Source organism: Podarcis tiliguerta (assembly GCF_965153285.1).
Source record: "Podarcis tiliguerta genome assembly, chromosome: 9".
NCBI classification, from domain to species: Eukaryota; Metazoa; Chordata; class Lepidosauria; order Squamata; family Lacertidae; genus Podarcis; species Podarcis tiliguerta.
In genome coordinates, this window is record NC_139542.1 from 58,806,295 (window position 1) to 58,823,398 (window position 17,104).

At 45.3% G+C, this 17,104-nt stretch overlaps 2 protein-coding genes across 20 annotated transcripts in view; one reads left to right on the forward strand and one right to left on the reverse strand.

The window, feature by feature from the left end:
- The window catches only part of LOC310685618 (uncharacterized protein), an 850,221-nt gene that overhangs the window by 804,914 nt on the left and 28,203 nt on the right, over positions 1 to 17,104 (reverse strand). The window lies entirely within an intron of this gene.
- The window catches only part of RBM47 (RNA binding motif protein 47), a 95,446-nt gene that overhangs the window by 70,576 nt on the left and 7,766 nt on the right, over positions 1 to 17,104 (forward strand). For 6 of the 18 annotated variants that reach the window (XR_014515370.1, XM_083458286.1, XM_083458296.1 and 3 more), the window contains 2 exons: positions 10,507 to 11,652; positions 15,523 to 15,729. Coding sequence is in view for 17 of the 18 variants with exons in the window: in XM_083458286.1 (XP_083314412.1) it covers positions 10,530 to 11,652; positions 15,523 to 15,729 (1,330 nt within the window). In the remaining variant the exon portion in view is untranslated. Of the gene's footprint in view, positions 1 to 1,335; positions 1,426 to 10,506; positions 11,653 to 15,522; positions 15,730 to 17,104 lie in introns of all 18 variants that reach the window. The other 12 variants (XM_083458301.1, XM_083458302.1, XM_083458287.1 and 9 more) reach the window with 5 other exon arrangements.

Below are 17,104 nucleotides of genomic sequence, written 5' to 3' on the forward strand. Positions count from 1 at the left end.
TTTATACCCCATACATATGACTGGGTTGCCCCAGCCACTCTAGGCAGCTTCCAACATAATAAAACATTAATACCTGAAGGAGCGTCTCCACCCCCATCGTTCTGCCCGGACGCTGAAGTCCAGCGCCGAGGGCCTTCTGGCGGTTCCCTCATTGCGAGAAGCGAGGTTACAGAGAACCAGGTAGAGGGCCTTCTCGGTAGTGGCGCCTGCCCTGTGGAATGCCCTCCCATCAGATGTCAAAGCGATAAATAACTACCTGACATTCAGAAGACGTCTTAAGGCAGCCCTGTTCAGGGAAGTTTTTAATCTGTGATATTTTACTGTATTTTTTGTTTCTATTGAAGCCGCCTAGAGTGGCTGGGGAAACCCAGCCAGATGGGCAGGGTACAAATAATGAATTATTATTATTATTATTATTATTAAACTTCTTTTTAAAAAAAATCCCTATACTGTACAGCATTGCCTTCAGGCAGCTTGGGGGTCGGATAACTCCATACCTTCCAAAATTTCTCCAATGCCAAGAGGGACATCCTAAGGAAAAGTGGGACATTCCGGGATCAGATCAGAAACCGGGGTGGCTTCTCTAAATTAGGAATGCCCCTGGAAAATAGGGACACTTGGAGGGTCTGTATCTGTCTGTCTGTCTGTCTATCTATCTATCTATCTATCTAGTCAATTACTTATTTGCTACAGAAATAGCAAACACCTGGTAGATAACCATGCACAATTCTGTATTTTGGGGGGGAATCTTCGTTTACTCTGCCTTTCTTGCATTGAAGAATTGTGGCTCTCTTTTTCTTCTTCTTCATAATTGAAGAATCCTGACAAGTAGCCTAAATTCTGGTCCGTTGGCATAAAGATAGAATCCACTCCCCCCTCTCCCTCCCCAAAAAGCCCTACTGTCAAGCAAAATTTGCCCTTCCTCCTTATCTTATCTGTTTTGAGTCACACAAACTATTTGCACAACGCCTTGTGCTGGGAAGAAGTTGTTTGTATATGAATCACTCCCTTTTTGCCAATTTTGGAGCCTCAGCTAAGTCTTTCTTTCTTTTCTTCTGTTTGACATTTTCCTCCAGGAGTAGGAATTTAAACTGTGCGTCTCCAATTCTTTCTCTTTAAGCTTCAGATCGGCCTCATATAAATCCATTAGCTACAGGTGGGGGTTTTCAATTAATTTTTCGAACCGCTGGCATGAGCTCCCTGCCTCCACATCTTCTTTCCTTCTGCGTCCCACCCATTCCGACTGCTTCGAGGTGCCTTTAGCAAATTACTGCCATGGAATTTAAATAGCCAAAGCTCATTGACCAATAAAACCATATGTGTACTGTATAACAGAGAGTTATGTAGACCTCGTGACTCGGAGGAAAGGTTATTCAATCAAAGGTGGAAGCAGAACTAACCTGTTGCGACTGCAAGGCTAGAAAGGTAAGAGGGAAACTGGATTTTATGCAAGATTTTGTTTGATTTTATGTCCAATAGCTAAAGTTTAAAAGTGCAGCCGTTGCCTGCTCTTCTCTGGACTGTGGGTTTTAAAAATGAAATGAAATAATTATAAACATACAACACAGGAACGCCTCAAAGACTTTTCCATTCAGGCGACGTGTACAGATTTCATAGATGTAATAAGAGTTGACATAGTCAAACGTCATATTTAAACCCAGCATTAAAAATGTGTTCCATTGTTTTAAGACTTAAAAACCAAGCAGGCAAAAGGGTTGCCATTCTTTTAAATCAACCAAGCAGAGCAAGATTAATTTATCTTTGTATTTTTCTTGGATCCGGTTCTGCCGACCTTGTGGAGTAGGTCATTCTTCAGGTAGATAGGATGAATTTGGCTCTGGGATCTGAAAGAAAGTAGTTTTGGCTCCAGGGGTTTCTTAGTACAGTGAAAAGCACTAATTACTGTTCGCCTACACTAAGAAGCATTGCTGTATTGTGCAAACATACGGTAATTTTAAGCAGAACGCTTCCAGATTGTGCTTATACGATGTATGTTTCAGTGTGTAGTTTGTGCAGCATTTTGTGTATTATTTTCGCTTTTCAAAGGGCTGAGTAATGGAAGTTTCACACAAGGAAAAGCTCGTGCTGACAACGGAGAATTGTGCTTATTTATGTGATTCTGTTTCATTAAATAAACGGGGGAAATTGTTTAATTTCCCCCCAGGTTCAATCTTTATGTATTTTGTGATATGAAAATACCAAAGACGCATTCTAGGCTTGCATTGTATTCCTGAACTGCAGTCCTGAAATAGAAAAAAATGGGTTTCGGAGATGGTATAGATGCTCTTCTTGTGACATTGGCATCAGTTGAAACTAGGGCTGGTTTGTTTTGTGTAGTTTTCGAACACAGTTTCACGTTTATAACGGTGGCATTTAAATCTTCAGAAAAAGCAACTGAATTCCAGTTTTACTGGGGAGAAAAGGTATAAGGACTATTTTGGAGCCAATTTAACGAGCTTTCGCGTGCATGTTCTGATAGAAATACAGGTGTATTGAGCTTTAAATAGCTGGGGCAAATCTTCTTTCCACAGTGTAAATCTATATTAATTTTTCAGAGCCTAACTTTGGCTTAGGTAGAGCAACATTGGTGGGGTGCAACAAAGGGAAGATTTCAAAGTTTGTGTCTCATTCCACTTCTTTCAGAATGGAATAAAAAAACTCTAGGTGAACTTTCAACCAGAATTAAACTTTGAACCCGAGTTTAAATTGCACCGGTTCCTGCCCCTCACTTAAATACCACAATACCCTACGAAGCCCCCCTGTCCTAGTTAAACATTTAAAACACACACAAAACCCCCCACAAAAACAATGTTACATTAACACTGAGCAGAAGTAACTTAATCTGGCACTTGCTCAGCAAAGACTAGTTATTGTGTCTTTCCATTTCAGCAAGAGGTTCAAAGTTTTGCCCGGCCGTCACAGTTCAGAGATCAGGCACAAATTACTGCACTTTGCAGTTCAGTTCCGCAGATATGATAAATTTCCGCAGCCGTAATGATTGCTTTTCCCTCTCTCTCTTCTCCATCCCCCCTCCCTCTCCCCTTCCACACAGAGGTGATGCAGTTAAAGGCATGTGCAAGTTGGTCATTGGCACCTGGGTTTAATGAATAACTAAATGATACCTTAAGCTTTCATGGGCGCAAGGTGGAGATTATGAAAGAGTCCAAACTGCGAATTGGGGGTGGGGTGGGGGGTGGGATGACGCTCTCCGTGCAAGAGCAGGAAAGTTGAAACACTACCATTCCTAATGACATTTTCTTGGAAGGAAGGTCCCACTGAAATCAGTTTTTGTGCAAATCTGCCAGATCTTTTAATTTCAGATAGAAATACTTGTGCAACATTTTCGTGGATATTATAAGTCCTGTGAGCCTAGGATTTGCATGGTGTTTAAATTTTTACCCAGAACAAGAATGGCTGGGGAAACCCAGCTAGATGGCTGGGGCATAAATAATAAAATTATTATTAATAATAGTTTTTATTTTAATCCGATTTGCAGGTTTGCTTTCTCCTCCACCGACCCTTGTAATTTTTCAAAGGCTAGCATGATAATAGAACACTGTGAGAACAACTCCTAGGGACCATGGAGGCTTCAGCTCCGCCAATAAAATATTTGAGGGGGCTGGAGGCCCACCACCCCCCAAGTTGATGGGCACTGCCATTCAAATGGTATGTGCGCACTGCATCATGTGATTGATTATGTGAGCAGGGCTTACCTGGGCTCCCACAATATTTTATTCAAGTTACGCAGGAATAAACACGGCACAAACTTTTATGTACCTCCAGGTATAGGGCGGTATATAAATTCAAATAATACTATCTTGCCAGAGTGGTGCATGCTCTAGTTATCTCCCGCTTGGACTACTGCAATGCGCTCTACGTGGGGCTGCCTTTGAAGGTGACTCGGAAACTGCAATTAATCCAGAATGCGGCAGCTAGGCTGGGGACTGGGATTGGCCGCTGAGACCATATAACACCGGTTCTTAAATGTCTTCATTGGCTCCCAGTACATTTCTGAGCACAATTCAGAGTGTTGGTGCTAATCTTTAAAGCCCTACATGGCCTCAGTCCTGTGTACCTGAAGGAGCGTCTCCACCCCCATCATCCAGCCCGGACACTGAGGTCCAGCACCGAGGGCCTTCTGGTGGTCTCCTCACTGCAAGTAGTGAGGTTACAGGGCACCAGGCAGAGGGCCTTCTCAGTAGTGGCACCTGCCCTGTGGAACACCCTCCCAGCAGATGTCAAGGCAATAAACAACTACTTTACTTTTAAAAGACAACTGGAGGCAGCCCTGTTAAGAGAAGTTTTTAATGTCTGATGCTGTATTGTTTTTAATATTCTGTTGGAAGCCGCCCAGAGTAGCTGAGGAAACCCAGCCGGATGGGCAGGGCATAAATGATAAGTTGTTGTTGTTGTTGTTGTTGTTGTTGTACAGTAAAACAATATGTGCTTTTAAACCAAGCAGGCAGCTGCATATTGACTGCGGTGTATATGTTGCATTTAAATTGAAAACAATTCTTAGACTGCAGCTAAAAAAACAGCAGGAGGGAAATCTCCACACCTCAACCTTCTTAGCCCAGGATCACATTTATAAACATAAGAAACCCTGTGGGTCCCACAAAATATTCATTTCATAGTAGTAAAGCGAGAGATGCTCTGCCTTACACAGTGATATCATTGGACCAGCTGAGTGTGTTCCACTTTGACTGGCAGCTGCTCTGTTTGGTTTCAGACAGTGGCATTTCCTTTTGCCTGGACTTGAACTTACAGTACCTTTTAAAGACAAAAGAAGAAGATGCCTCTTTTTTTTTTTGGTCATAAACCAACAACCCAGTCTGGGAGAGGTGAGGGCGGGGGATGCCTTTTGCTCCATAAACACGTTATGCTTTGCTGCAAAGTTGGTGGGTATCACATTATGATCCGACCGCCCAAATGCATGTGAAATTTCAGTGTTGATTTCTAGCCCGTGCCTATTTGCTTGTGCGCTCTCGTTGTGGAGATATGAGGAGGGGACAACTACTTCAGAACCACATGCTGCTTTAAATGCAAACACTTGCAGCGGTGTCTTTATTCTGCTTTGGACAGAATATTCCGGAAGCAGTACTATTTTCCTTTCTTGCGGAAAAAAGCGTTCCTGGTCCAGAGAAGAGGGTGATGGAATCAGTATCCTATTGAGCTCAGTATCAGTATCCTAAGCACATCATCTGTGACCACAACATCTCCAAGCTCCTCTTAGCTTACTCAATGTTTCAAGCTACCTCTCTGCTGGATTAATGTCCTCCCCGCTCTTTAAATACACCCAGTCAAAGCAGGCTGTTGTCCCAACAGCTGTCATCTTGTGACACCTTGACATGCCAGGACCTTGTCAGCCCTTGGGACACTGAATGTCATTTTTACAGCCGTTGGGCTAGAACATGATTCTAACTTTTTAAAGCAAGCTTAGCACCAGTTCAAAGCAGGGGGTTGGGGAGCAGGGCTAGGATAGCGGTTTGATGTTAAAACTCGTGGACTGTCACTAAATTTTCAGGTGGGATTCAGGTTGCACCACTGAGATGGTTTTGGAGGTCTGGCACCAGGAACAGGGAAAATGCCTGGAAAGTATTGTATGATTGCTTGCTTGACACAACCTCTAGCTTCCTCACAAACAAATCAGGATGAGTATTCAATGTTGTCTAATCTCCTTGCAAATTGAAGAATTAATGTTCAGCAAACAGATATAATCTCAAAGCAACCGTTGAGTGATCTTCACCATGATATCTTCAGATGTGTCATACTTAGCACAGATACAACTGTATACAAACTTTTCTGTGTTTCTGTCCATCCCATCCTGGCCTTCGCACACTGTTGGTTAGTTCAAACAACCATTTCCTCCCACAACTTACTTTTCTATTGCAGGACCAGACATTGGGCTCCCCATACCCCAACCCATGCAAATAAGAGACCAATGAGACTGGTTCTGGGTCAAAACAGGCCACAGCTTTATTGAATATCGATGAAAGAGGCTTGGCTTGGGCATGGAGCAATCAAAATACTTCCGGCCCGCCAGAATACTTCTGTGGTCAATCCAGGCGCGGGTTCCTAAGACTTACATCAAATAGGGTGATTGCCATCTGAGGGAGTGCCTTCGGCCGTGGCCCTGCCTGGGCACACAGACAGGGCCACTCCCCTGGATCTCTTTAATGGGATACTCCAGCGTTTGGAGGTGGAGAGTACAACCTCCCCTCCATCCAAAACAAAGGATTGCCCCAATGCCCAACCAGTTGTGACGATTGCTATGAGGTTGGCAAAACCACCGGCTGGGTGCCAATTAGCCCAGTGGGCAAGTTCCTACCTGGCCCCTTAAAAAACAGCGACCACCGTAGCCACAGCAAAGTCATTTACTATCAGCGTAAACCGAGGGTGGGCAGGCAGGGAAAAGAGCAAACAGGTAATACCCCAGGTGCAGGCTGTTTAAATGGGCAAGGGGTGGATGCAAGGAAAACCTACCTGCTCAGTCAGCTCCGCCCTCGGGTGCAGGCTAGGATCCAGTTCTTGATAGGCAGAGGGGGCTTAAGCCCCCACAGCCTATCAGGAAGGGCACCACTGTTCCAGTTCCCTCATCAGGGCCCTGGTGAAGCCTCTGCCGTCCTGCAATGTTGCTACACTAAGAGGAGTGAGCAGACTTGCGAAATCTCTTGCAATTTTGCCCCCCCAAAAGCACAATAACTTCGGGCAAAACTTTTTTTAAAAAGCAGCTCAGCAACTTTTCTGTCCGGCTCTTCACCGTTTGAAATATGGCAACAACCCTACCTGAAGTGTTGCTATTGTACTGAGTGAAACCGCCTGTAAGCTCTGCATAAACCGCAGTTCCCTCGTAGCTCCAGTTAACAGCTTCGGCTAAATCTGGGGCCGATGTTTCTCAGCTTGGTTTCCTCACAGTGTCCTGGGGAAAGAGCTGCCCTTTCTCAATACAGTCATACCTCTGGTTGAATGTGCTTCGGAATGAGTGCATTCGAGTTGCGCTCCGCGGCAACCCAGAAGTAATGGAGCGCGTTACTTCCGGGTTTTGCTGCTTGCGCAGATGCTCAAAATGATGTCATGCACATGCGCAGAAGCGGCAAAAAGTGACGCGTGCGTGCGCAGACGTGCCGTGGCTGGTTACGTTTGCTTCTAGATGCGAACGGGGCTCCGGAACAGATCCCGTTCGCATCTAGAGGTACCACTGTACTCAATAAGAAAATGCAGCACAGGAGAGGTTACCGAGTGAGCTTGTGATGGAGGAGCGAGACCTTCCTCCGCAAGCAAGACAGGAGGAGGGGAAGGAGACATGGCCTGAGGAGAGTCCTAGCTGCTGCCTCAGAAGACTTGGCGGACCAGATTAATCCCATAAACCAGAAGATCCCTATCCCCAAATTATGCTATGCAGATGAGCAGATACCGTATTTTTTGCTCTATAAGACTCACTTTTTCTCTCCTAAAAAGTAAGGGGAAATGTGTGTGCGTCTTATGGAGCAAATGCAGGCTGCGCAGCTATCCCAGAAGCCAGAACAGCAGGAGAGATTGCTGCTTTCGCTGCGCAGCGATCCCTCTTGCTGTTCTAGCTTCTGAGATTCAGAATATTTTTTTTCTTGTTTTCCTCCTCCAAAAACTAGGTGCGTCTTGTGGTCTGGTGCGTCTTATAGAGCGAAAAATACGGTATATATATAAGGATGACATGCCAACATCAGGGTTGCATTGATGAAAATTCTCCATGTTTTGTTAGAGTAACGGAACGAAATAACCAGAAATGGTATTTGCCATTTATGCAGCTCCATCCTAAATTACTGGTGGAAAATAGGGGACTGTTTGACACAGTTCCACAAGAAAAGCTATGTTTTCTTAATGGGTATCATTATTATTTTCCAAATTCCTTTACAATGAACCTAGTAAATTTTGCTCACTGTAGCTTTTAAAATGAAACTGTATTGCGTTCTTAGGGCAACACTTTAGGAAATTTCTACCTACCCCTTTCAACTGCCATTTTGTTTCAACCTCATCTGCAGTGCTATAGCTAACTTAATACAGTGGGAATGCCACAAATAAATGCTCAGTGATTAAGGAGATAACAGAAATCACTGCGTTAAAGCTGACTGAAAGTCCAGAGGTAGCATTGTTATCAATTTACGATGGGGTGGAAGGTTCGCAGCCTCTGAAAGACTTGCTCACAAATTTATTGACAGCTGCACATAGTTAGGAAGTGCAAGGGGTAAGGAGAGTATAAAATGGAAGAATGGTAGAGTTATGGGATATAGCTATTAATGATAAATTAACATGTGCCATCAAGGTAAGAGAGGGAATATGAAGGGGAAATGATTTTGAGTAGATATGAAAGGTGTTTGTAGAATTTGTACTGTTAAAACGGAAAGGGCTCAAACCATCACAACAGGTGTTGAAATTTTGGGAGGTTGGATAGTTACAATGGAATGGTCTCAGTGGTGGGGTGCACCTTTTATTCTTATTTATTTATGATTATTACTTTGTCAAAATTAAAAATAAAATAAAGAAATGCTCCACCTTGTCAACATTATATCACCTCTTTTTTTGGGGGGGGGGGGTCAGTTGCCTTTTATTGACACACTGTGTGCCGGAGAAAGCATCACAGCAACAGAGAAATAAAAAAGCCCCAGTGATCTTCAGGGATATATAGATTGAAGATTTTGACTTGTGTGTATGCATGTGTGAGTTGAGCTTGTGGCTAAGATTCTCATGACTGTTAAGGACAATATGCGATTATATGAAATACGTCCCAAGTTTTCATATCAAAATGCCCCTTGAAAAAAATAATTGAAGTCTAATAAGATTCATCCTGGGATGTTGTAGCATTTTTGTGTCTGCGCATCAGATCACTAATCCCTTTCCGTCCTCTACCTCTTCACATCATGTGTTCTAGTCATCTTGTTTTCAAATGTTAAATAGTATTTTAATATTTCTTTTTTAAGTAAGAGTTTGGCTGCATTAAATCATTGCGGGAGCAGGCATGCTTTCGTAAATCAGGGATGGGGCAGCTCTGCACATCTTTGCTGGCTGAGGCTGCAGGGACTTGCAGTTCAAAACACTAATAATAATAATAATAATAATAATAATAATAATAATAATAATATATTTATTTATACCCCACCCATCTGGCTGAGTTTCCCCAGCCACTCTGGGTGGCTCCCAAAATAATATTAAAAACTCCCAAAATAATATTAAAAACACAATAAAATATCAAACATTAAAAACTTCCCTAAACAGGGCTGCCTTCAGATGTCTTCTAAAAGTCAGATAGTTGCTTATTTCCTTGACATCTGATAGGAGGGCGTTCCACAGGGCGGGCGCCACTGCCAAGGAGGTTCCCTGTAACCTCACTTCTCGCATTGAGGAAACCACCAGAAGGCCCTTGGACCTGGACTTCAGTGTTCGGGCTGAACAATGAGGGTGGAGATGCTCCTTCAGGTATACTGGGCCATGGCCGTTTAGTACTTTAAAGGTCAGCACCAACACTTTGAATTGTGCTCGAAAACGTACTGAGAGCCAATGTAAGTCTTTCAGGACTAGTATTATATGGTCTCAGCGGCCACTTAGACTGCATCGCATTGGGAAAGACTGTTCTACAGAGAGGATCTGGGTTGAAAACATTCCTGAATGTGTTCTATGTTAGCATCTTTTTTGCCATGCGAGGAAACAGTATCCTTTTAAGCAGCAACTCTGCAACCTTGCAAGCCAAAGCAGTAAGCAACGTGGAAAACTGCTTCATGGCGACTTTTATAGAAATCGCATAGATAGACCAATTTTCAAACTTGTGTTATTAATGCCCAACAATTCCTAAGAAATGATATTTGCAATGGGGTATAAACTGCAGGATATAATCCTGCCAACCTTCACCCCACATCTTGTTCCAAGTGGTACCTTGGTAGTCGAATGGCTTGGCTCCCTAACAAATCGGCTCCTGAACGTTGCAAACCCGGAAGTGAATGTTCTGGTTTGCGAATGTTTTTCAAAAGCTGAACATTTGATGCGGCTTCCGCTTGAGTGCAGGAAGCTCCTGCAGCCAATCGGAAGCTGTGCCTCAGTTTTCGAACCGTTTCAGGACTCAAAACAGAGTCCCAGAACCAGAATTTGAGAATCAAGGTACTGCTGTACGTTGAACCGTGGTTTGGCAGTGCTGCCTGGACCAACCTGAGCAAACCCAGCCAAGCATGGGGCTCGCGTGAGTTCGCGTCCCCTACTTCCGTGTAGATGGGAGAAGGATCTTGGCAGCGTTTTGTTTTACTTTCACATGGGCCTTGTTACAGAACCCATCTTCAGACCACGTGTCGTGCTTTGTCGAGAAGAGTTTGTTTGCATGTCAACGTTGCCATATACGAACCGAGCCAAATCTTGTTGCTAGGTGTATGTTTGCCTCTTCGCAATTGCACTTCCCTTCCAAGAACTACCCAGATCTCATACGAGAGAAACGTTCCCATGTTGCCGACTGCATCTAACGTCCTCCTTTCTGACCTCTTTCTTCAGGTACTTTGAATGATCAGGACATAATGACAGCTGAAGACTCCGCTGCCAGGATGAGTAACGATGCTTCCAATATGCAGTCAAATAAGGTCCCCGAAGGTGTGGCCGGCGCACCGAACGAAGCTGCGCTTCTGCAACTAATAGAACGTACGGGTTACGCCATGGTGCAGGAGAACGGGCAGCGCAAGTATGGCGGACCCCCACCGGGCTGGGAAGGCCTTCATCCTCCCCGCGGATGCGAAGTCTTTGTGGGCAAAATCCCTCGCGACGTCTACGAGGACGAGCTAGTGCCCGTCTTCGAAACCGCGGGGAGAATCTACGAAATGCGCCTGATGATGGACTTTGACGGGAAAAACCGTGGCTACGCCTTTGTGATGTACACCCAAAAATACGAAGCCAAGCGTGCCGTCAAAGAGCTGAACAACTACGAAATCCGTCCGGGGAGGCTGTTAGGGGTGTGCTGCAGCGTGGACAACTGTAGGCTGTTCATCGGAGGGATCCCCAAAATGAAAAAGAGAGAGGAAATTCTAGAAGAGATCTCCAAGGTGACGGAAGGCGTGCTGGACGTCATTGTGTACGCCAGCGCAGCGGATAAGATGAAAAACAGAGGGTTTGCCTTCGTGGAGTACGAAAGCCACAGGGCAGCCGCCATGGCGAGGAGGAAACTGATGCCTGGCCGAATCCAGCTGTGGGGTCACCAGATTGCAGTTGACTGGGCCGAGCCGGAAATCGATGTCGACGAAGATGTCATGGAGACGGTCAAAATCCTGTACGTGAGGAATTTGATGATTGAAACCACCGAGGATACAATTAAGAAAGTGTTTGGGCAGTTCAACCCCGGATGTGTGGAACGGGTTAAAAAAATACGAGATTATGCTTTTGTGCACTTCACGAGTCGGGAAGATGCTGTTCATGCCATGAATAATCTCAATGGGACTGAACTCGAAGGGTCGTGCCTGGAAGTTACCTTAGCCAAGCCAGTAGACAAGGAACAGTACACCCGCTACCAGAAAGCAGCGAAAGGAGGAGCAACACCTGAAGTCACTCAGCAGCCGAACTACGTTTACTCGTGTGATCCTTACACCCTGGCATATTATGGATATCCGTATAACGCTCTGATTGGCCCAAATCGAGAATATTTTGTGAAAGGTTAGTAGACAACTTTTGGCCCCCTTTGGGGTTATCTGGGCCAGCTTTCCTTAAGTACACCAGCGGCATGGAAATTCTAGTCGTTATTGATCCAGAGCAGATTCCAGCGTATAGTTAGCAGAGTAAAAACTTACTTATTGCAGGATCCCCCCAAAATAGACCAGAGACTTACTGCTTTACTTCTTTGCTGCTGCTGAAGGCAAATGAGCATAATGATCACAAATCCAATACATTCAGGATTGGCACTGTCCATAAGAAATCCAGTTTCAGTGGACTAGGGGCACTAGGCTAGTCCCTGAAATATTCCCAGTAAATTAGAGTATTGCCTCCTTCCCAAATCCTGGAAAGCTTCTACCCGGCTTAGGGAGGCATGTACGATACTCCCAAGAGGGTCAAAGAGCCCTCCTGCCATCTTCCCAACACCTGCCCAACTTTGGGAAGGAGGCATCAGGGCTCCAGCATTCTGTCCAAGGCCAGGAGGCTACTTCCTGTATTGGTATCTTCTCGTAATACTAAATTGTGTATCTCCATGCTTGGTGGTTCAGAAACGAAACAGGGCTTCCCAACACTACGGTAGGGGTTTTGGCAAATTTATGCAACTCTAGACATGGCTACGGGTGGCGCTGTGGGTTAAACCACAGAGCCTGGGACTTGCCGATCAGAAAGTCGGTGGTTCGAATCCCCGCAATGGGGTGAGCTCCTATTGCTTGGTCCCTGCTCCTGCCAACCTAGCAGTTCGAAAGCACATCAAAAGTGCAAGTAGATAAATAGGCATCTCTCCGGCGGGAAGGTAAACGATGTTTCTGTGCGCTGCTCTGGTTCGCCAGAAGCGGCTTAGTCATGCTGGCCACATGACCCAGAAGCTGTATGCCATCTCCCTCGGCCAATAAAGCGAGATGAGCGCCGCAACCCCAGAGTCGGTCACGCCTGGACCTAATGGTCAGGGGCCCCTTTACCTTTACCTTTAGACATGGATATGCGCATACGTAATTTTATTTGTCGCGGCTTACGACATGAAAAATATACCCAACTTGACGAAGGTAGTCATAAACAATAAATAAAACATTTAAAAATACACAGCCCGACAGGCATGTGTATTAAATCACAAATTTTAAAAGAAATGGGGGGGGGGGAGGCAAAAACAGTCTGAGGAAGACGGAGAATGCTCAAAGAGCTCCAGGAGAAAACAGACTGTTGAGCTTAGTGGTTAAGGTTTTCTTTTTTTCCAAGAACCATGGGTGGAAGGTGAATTAACCTGCTTGAGCCCCTAAAAAGCTATAGTACCTGGAGGGAGGAATTGGAGGCAGGGTTCTACAAAGCTGAAAGGTGAATAAATAACCCCTACCTTTCAGAGGTAGAAGGAAAGGGAACATTTCCATTTGCTGCTTCCTTTAAGCCTTTTCACTCCCCACCCCTGCCAGCAAAGTGGTACCTCGGGTTACATACACTTCAGGTTACAGACTCCACTTACCCAGAAATATTGCTTCAGGTTAGGAACTTTGCTTCAGGATGAGAACAGAAATTGTGCTTCGGCGGCGCGGCAGCAGTGGGAGGCCCCATTAGCTAAAGTGGTGCTTCTGATTAAGAACAGTTTCAGGTTAAGAACAGACTTCCGGAACGAATTAAGCACTTAACCCGAGGTACCACTGTATACAGCAATAAAAAACCCTGCATTTGGACCTGCCAATTTTAGGGCTATAGACTGGGGCGGAGGTTTCTAGGGAATGGGAAAGCAAATAGGCACTTTCTTAAAATATCTTCTCTCCCATGTCTCAACCCCCCGCCCCAAGAACACCTGAAAGTACACTTGGTTGATTGCATTTATATCCCTTAGTTTTCCCCCACCCCTCACAACAACCCTGTAAAGTAGGTCAATCTGTACTATTGATTCTCCCAGTGACCTTCATGGCTGAGTCACGGCTATAATGAAGGGATTCTCTTGTGGTTTTAAATGTAGATTTCATGGCATTATGTTTATAGATTGTTAACTGCTCTGGTATCATTTATAGTGGTACCTCGGGTTAAGTACTCAATTCGTTCCGGAGGTCCGTACTTGACCTGAAACTGTACTTAACCTGAAGCACCACTTTAGCTAATGGGGCCTCCTGCTGCCACTGCGCTGCCGGAGCCCGATTTCTGTTCTTATCCTGAAGCAAAGTTCTTAACCTGAAGCAATATTTCTGGCTTAGTGGAGTGTGTAACCTGAAGCGTATGTAACCTGAAGCGTATGTAACCCGAGGTACCACTGTAGATGAAGAGCAGTTCCATGCCAGTTGCAGTCCTTAACCGGAGCACTCCGATGCACTGCAACATTTTGCTGTGGGCCCCTAGTTGTCTTCGCCTTTAGGCCAATTTCCAGCATTTAAACTCCCTTAAACGCACGGCCAATTTCCCTTGCCTGGTGTTCTGCAGGAGAGTGCAGAGAGCACAGAGATGAACTGCACTCTCCGGAGGTCGTTGCAGAGAAGGCCTCTGTCCACATGGACCCTGCCCATTAAGAACGAAGCACATTTTGCTAGCCTTTAGTAGAAGCTGCCATCATTCTTTCCCTGTGACCAACAGCATCTCCAAAACCATTCCATTAATTTCTTTCAACAAAGTGACACTTCAAAGATGTCAGTATGCCCATAGATACATTTTTTTCCAAATTACGTCCTTGCATAAAAATGAACGACTCCCATTGATTTCTAAAGGCATTTATCATGCCAACTATTATCCTTTGGTTGTTTCGCATAAATTGAACCCTTGATTAAAAACACACACAAAAAAACCTTGCAAAACTGAATGGCTTGTGATCATATCATTTTATCATATGTACTATTGTGCTGTGGTCTAAACCACTGAGCCTCTTGGGCTGGCCGATCGGAAGGTCGGCGGTTCGAATCCCCGCAATGGAGTGAGCTCCCGTTGCTCTGTCCCAGCTCCTGCCAACCTAGCAGTACGAAAGCACGCCAGTGCCAGTAGGTAAATAGGTACCACTGCAGCAGGAAGGTAAACGGCATTTCCATGTGCTCTGGTTTCTGTCATGGTGTCCCGTTGCACCAGGAGCAGTTTAGTCATGCTGGCCATATGACCTAGAAAACTCTCTGCGGACAAACGCCAGCTCCCTCAGACTGAAAGCGAGATGAGCACCGCAACCCCATAGTCACCTTTGACTGGATGTAACCATCCAGGGATCCTTTAGCTTTTACCTTATTATCATTATTGCAACCTGTAATCGGTTTTAGCAACTGCGATGTGCAACAAAATGTTGCTGTGTAGAGTGTTCAGATCACACACAGTATTCCTGGGGCTGTTTGGGTCCCCCCCTTAGGCAGTTGGCCAGCTTTAATCACAAAAATGAGATGCCTGCAGGGTTTTCCTGCTGCAGAAAGCTCTTGTGAGAGCGTCCCAGAGCCCATGAAGCTGTCTACCTTGCTTGGGGATGAGGACCAAAGCCTCTTTAGGTCCAGAAAGATCGAGATGATGGTGCGGGGCAGTTCTGGGGTTGTCCTGGTTATATGCAGTTTTGACTTTACACGCAATCCTTGGAACCGAAGTCCCCACGCAAGTTGTGAGTCACCTGTATCTCGGACATCTAAAGCAGTGTTAGAAAATGTTGCTAGGACACTCAACCGATGAGACAAGAAGATAGCAAAATACTAAAATACTCCTTAAGCCAAAATAAAAACATGTAGCAATCCTAATAGCTAATGACTGGGCTTTACATTCAGTACTACAGATAAGGCAAACGGCTCTTGCACTCTTTGTAAACCCTTCGTTCCTTCCTTCTTCCAGCATTAGATTGTAGCCTTTCCAGTCGAGTGGATGCTAATGCTTCCTTGTGAGTTTAGCGGATCCATTGTATGGTGTGTGTTTTCTATTCCCAAGCAGGCAGCGTTCGAGGCAGAGGACGAGGTGCAGCAGGGAACAGACTCCCCGGCCCGAGAGGCTCGTACCTGGGGGGCTATTCTGCAGGCCGCGGCATATATAGCCGATACCATGAAGGGAAAGGGAAACAGCAAGAAAAAGGATACGAACTTGTGCCCAATTTGGAATTGTCTGCTGTCAACCCCGTGGCCATTAAACCCGGCACTGGTCAGTATGATTTATTGAGATGGGGAGCTAAATATCTTCTCCCTTTCAGGGTGCTTTTAGATATCAGCTTTCCCTTCAAACCTATACAGTAGCTGTCAGAGTGCTATCAGTGGCTCCCGGCTGGTTGCCCAGGGAAGTATAAATACGAGGAAAAGATTATTGCAGTCCTTTCTGATTTCAAACTTTACAGGGAGAGGCTATAGAACCCAGCCTCGTGGATGATGGTGTCTTTGAGCTCTTTGCTCTCCTACAGGGGAGAGGCAAGTTCTGCTGATTAAGGTTGGACATATTCCACAAGACTCTTAATCTCAGCATCGTGGGTTTGAACCCTGCATTGGGCAGAAGAGCCCTGCCTTGCAAGGGTCGGGCCCTGGTGGTCCCTTCCAACTCTACAATTCTGTGATTCCATGGTTCTAATTTCAGTTTCTCCCTGTTTCTCCTTTTTTCCAATCTTAAATCCATTTCCACATCAGTCTGTGAAGTAAACCCTCCTGGAAATTCATCAGGATTTAAGTGCATTTCTCCCCCTAACATGCACATGTTCATATGCAATTTCCCCTAAATATACACATTTTTGCAGAGCAATTTCCCCCTAACAGAATGCGGTTTTTGTAAACTGTTTTCAACAACATATGCATTTGTTAATGCACCCTTTACCATGCATTTTTTGGAGGGAGAACTTCACTGCGAAGTTTGGAAAAGAGCACATTTCAAAGGGTGACTGTGTTTCAGTTCTTGTTTCAGAAAAGAGGTTCAAATGGGAACGGAATTGAGTTCCTCCCACACCCCGAGTGCCAATTCTCCTTCATCCCTAGTGCCAATTCCACCTCTCCTCCACAGTCCCTGAAGATCAGCTTCTGAGATCTGGGGGACCCTCCAAACAATGTGAAGGGTGGTGTGAGGGGCTTCAGGAAGCAGAGCGAATGGGCGAAACCGGCCTCCCCTCCTCCTCCTCTCTTAGTGGAGGCATCTGCCAAAGCAAAAGCCCTGTGTACACCAGAGCTTTTGCAAACTGCGTGTCGCGACACTTTAGTGTGTCAGCTGCAGTATGTTGGTGTGTCATGCAAACTCTCCCCACGTTCTTCCTGAGGTTGGAAAGCAGTTAGTTTAACCTCCGGTTTGCTAGCAAAACTGAATCACTGCATCGTGAAACGATGCATGTCTAAAAAGTGCATCACCAACATGAAAAGTTTGGAAAGCTCGGTGCACACAAAGTCATCAGACTGGATTGTATCCTAGGTCCGCCTAGGTCCAACATGTTGGAAAAGGCAAGTAATGTTGTGTCCTGCTCGTGTGAGCAAATATGCACATGTCAGAGAGAGAACCCGCTTTCATGTGCATCTGTCAGGGACTGGGCAGAGGAGGAATGGTGTAG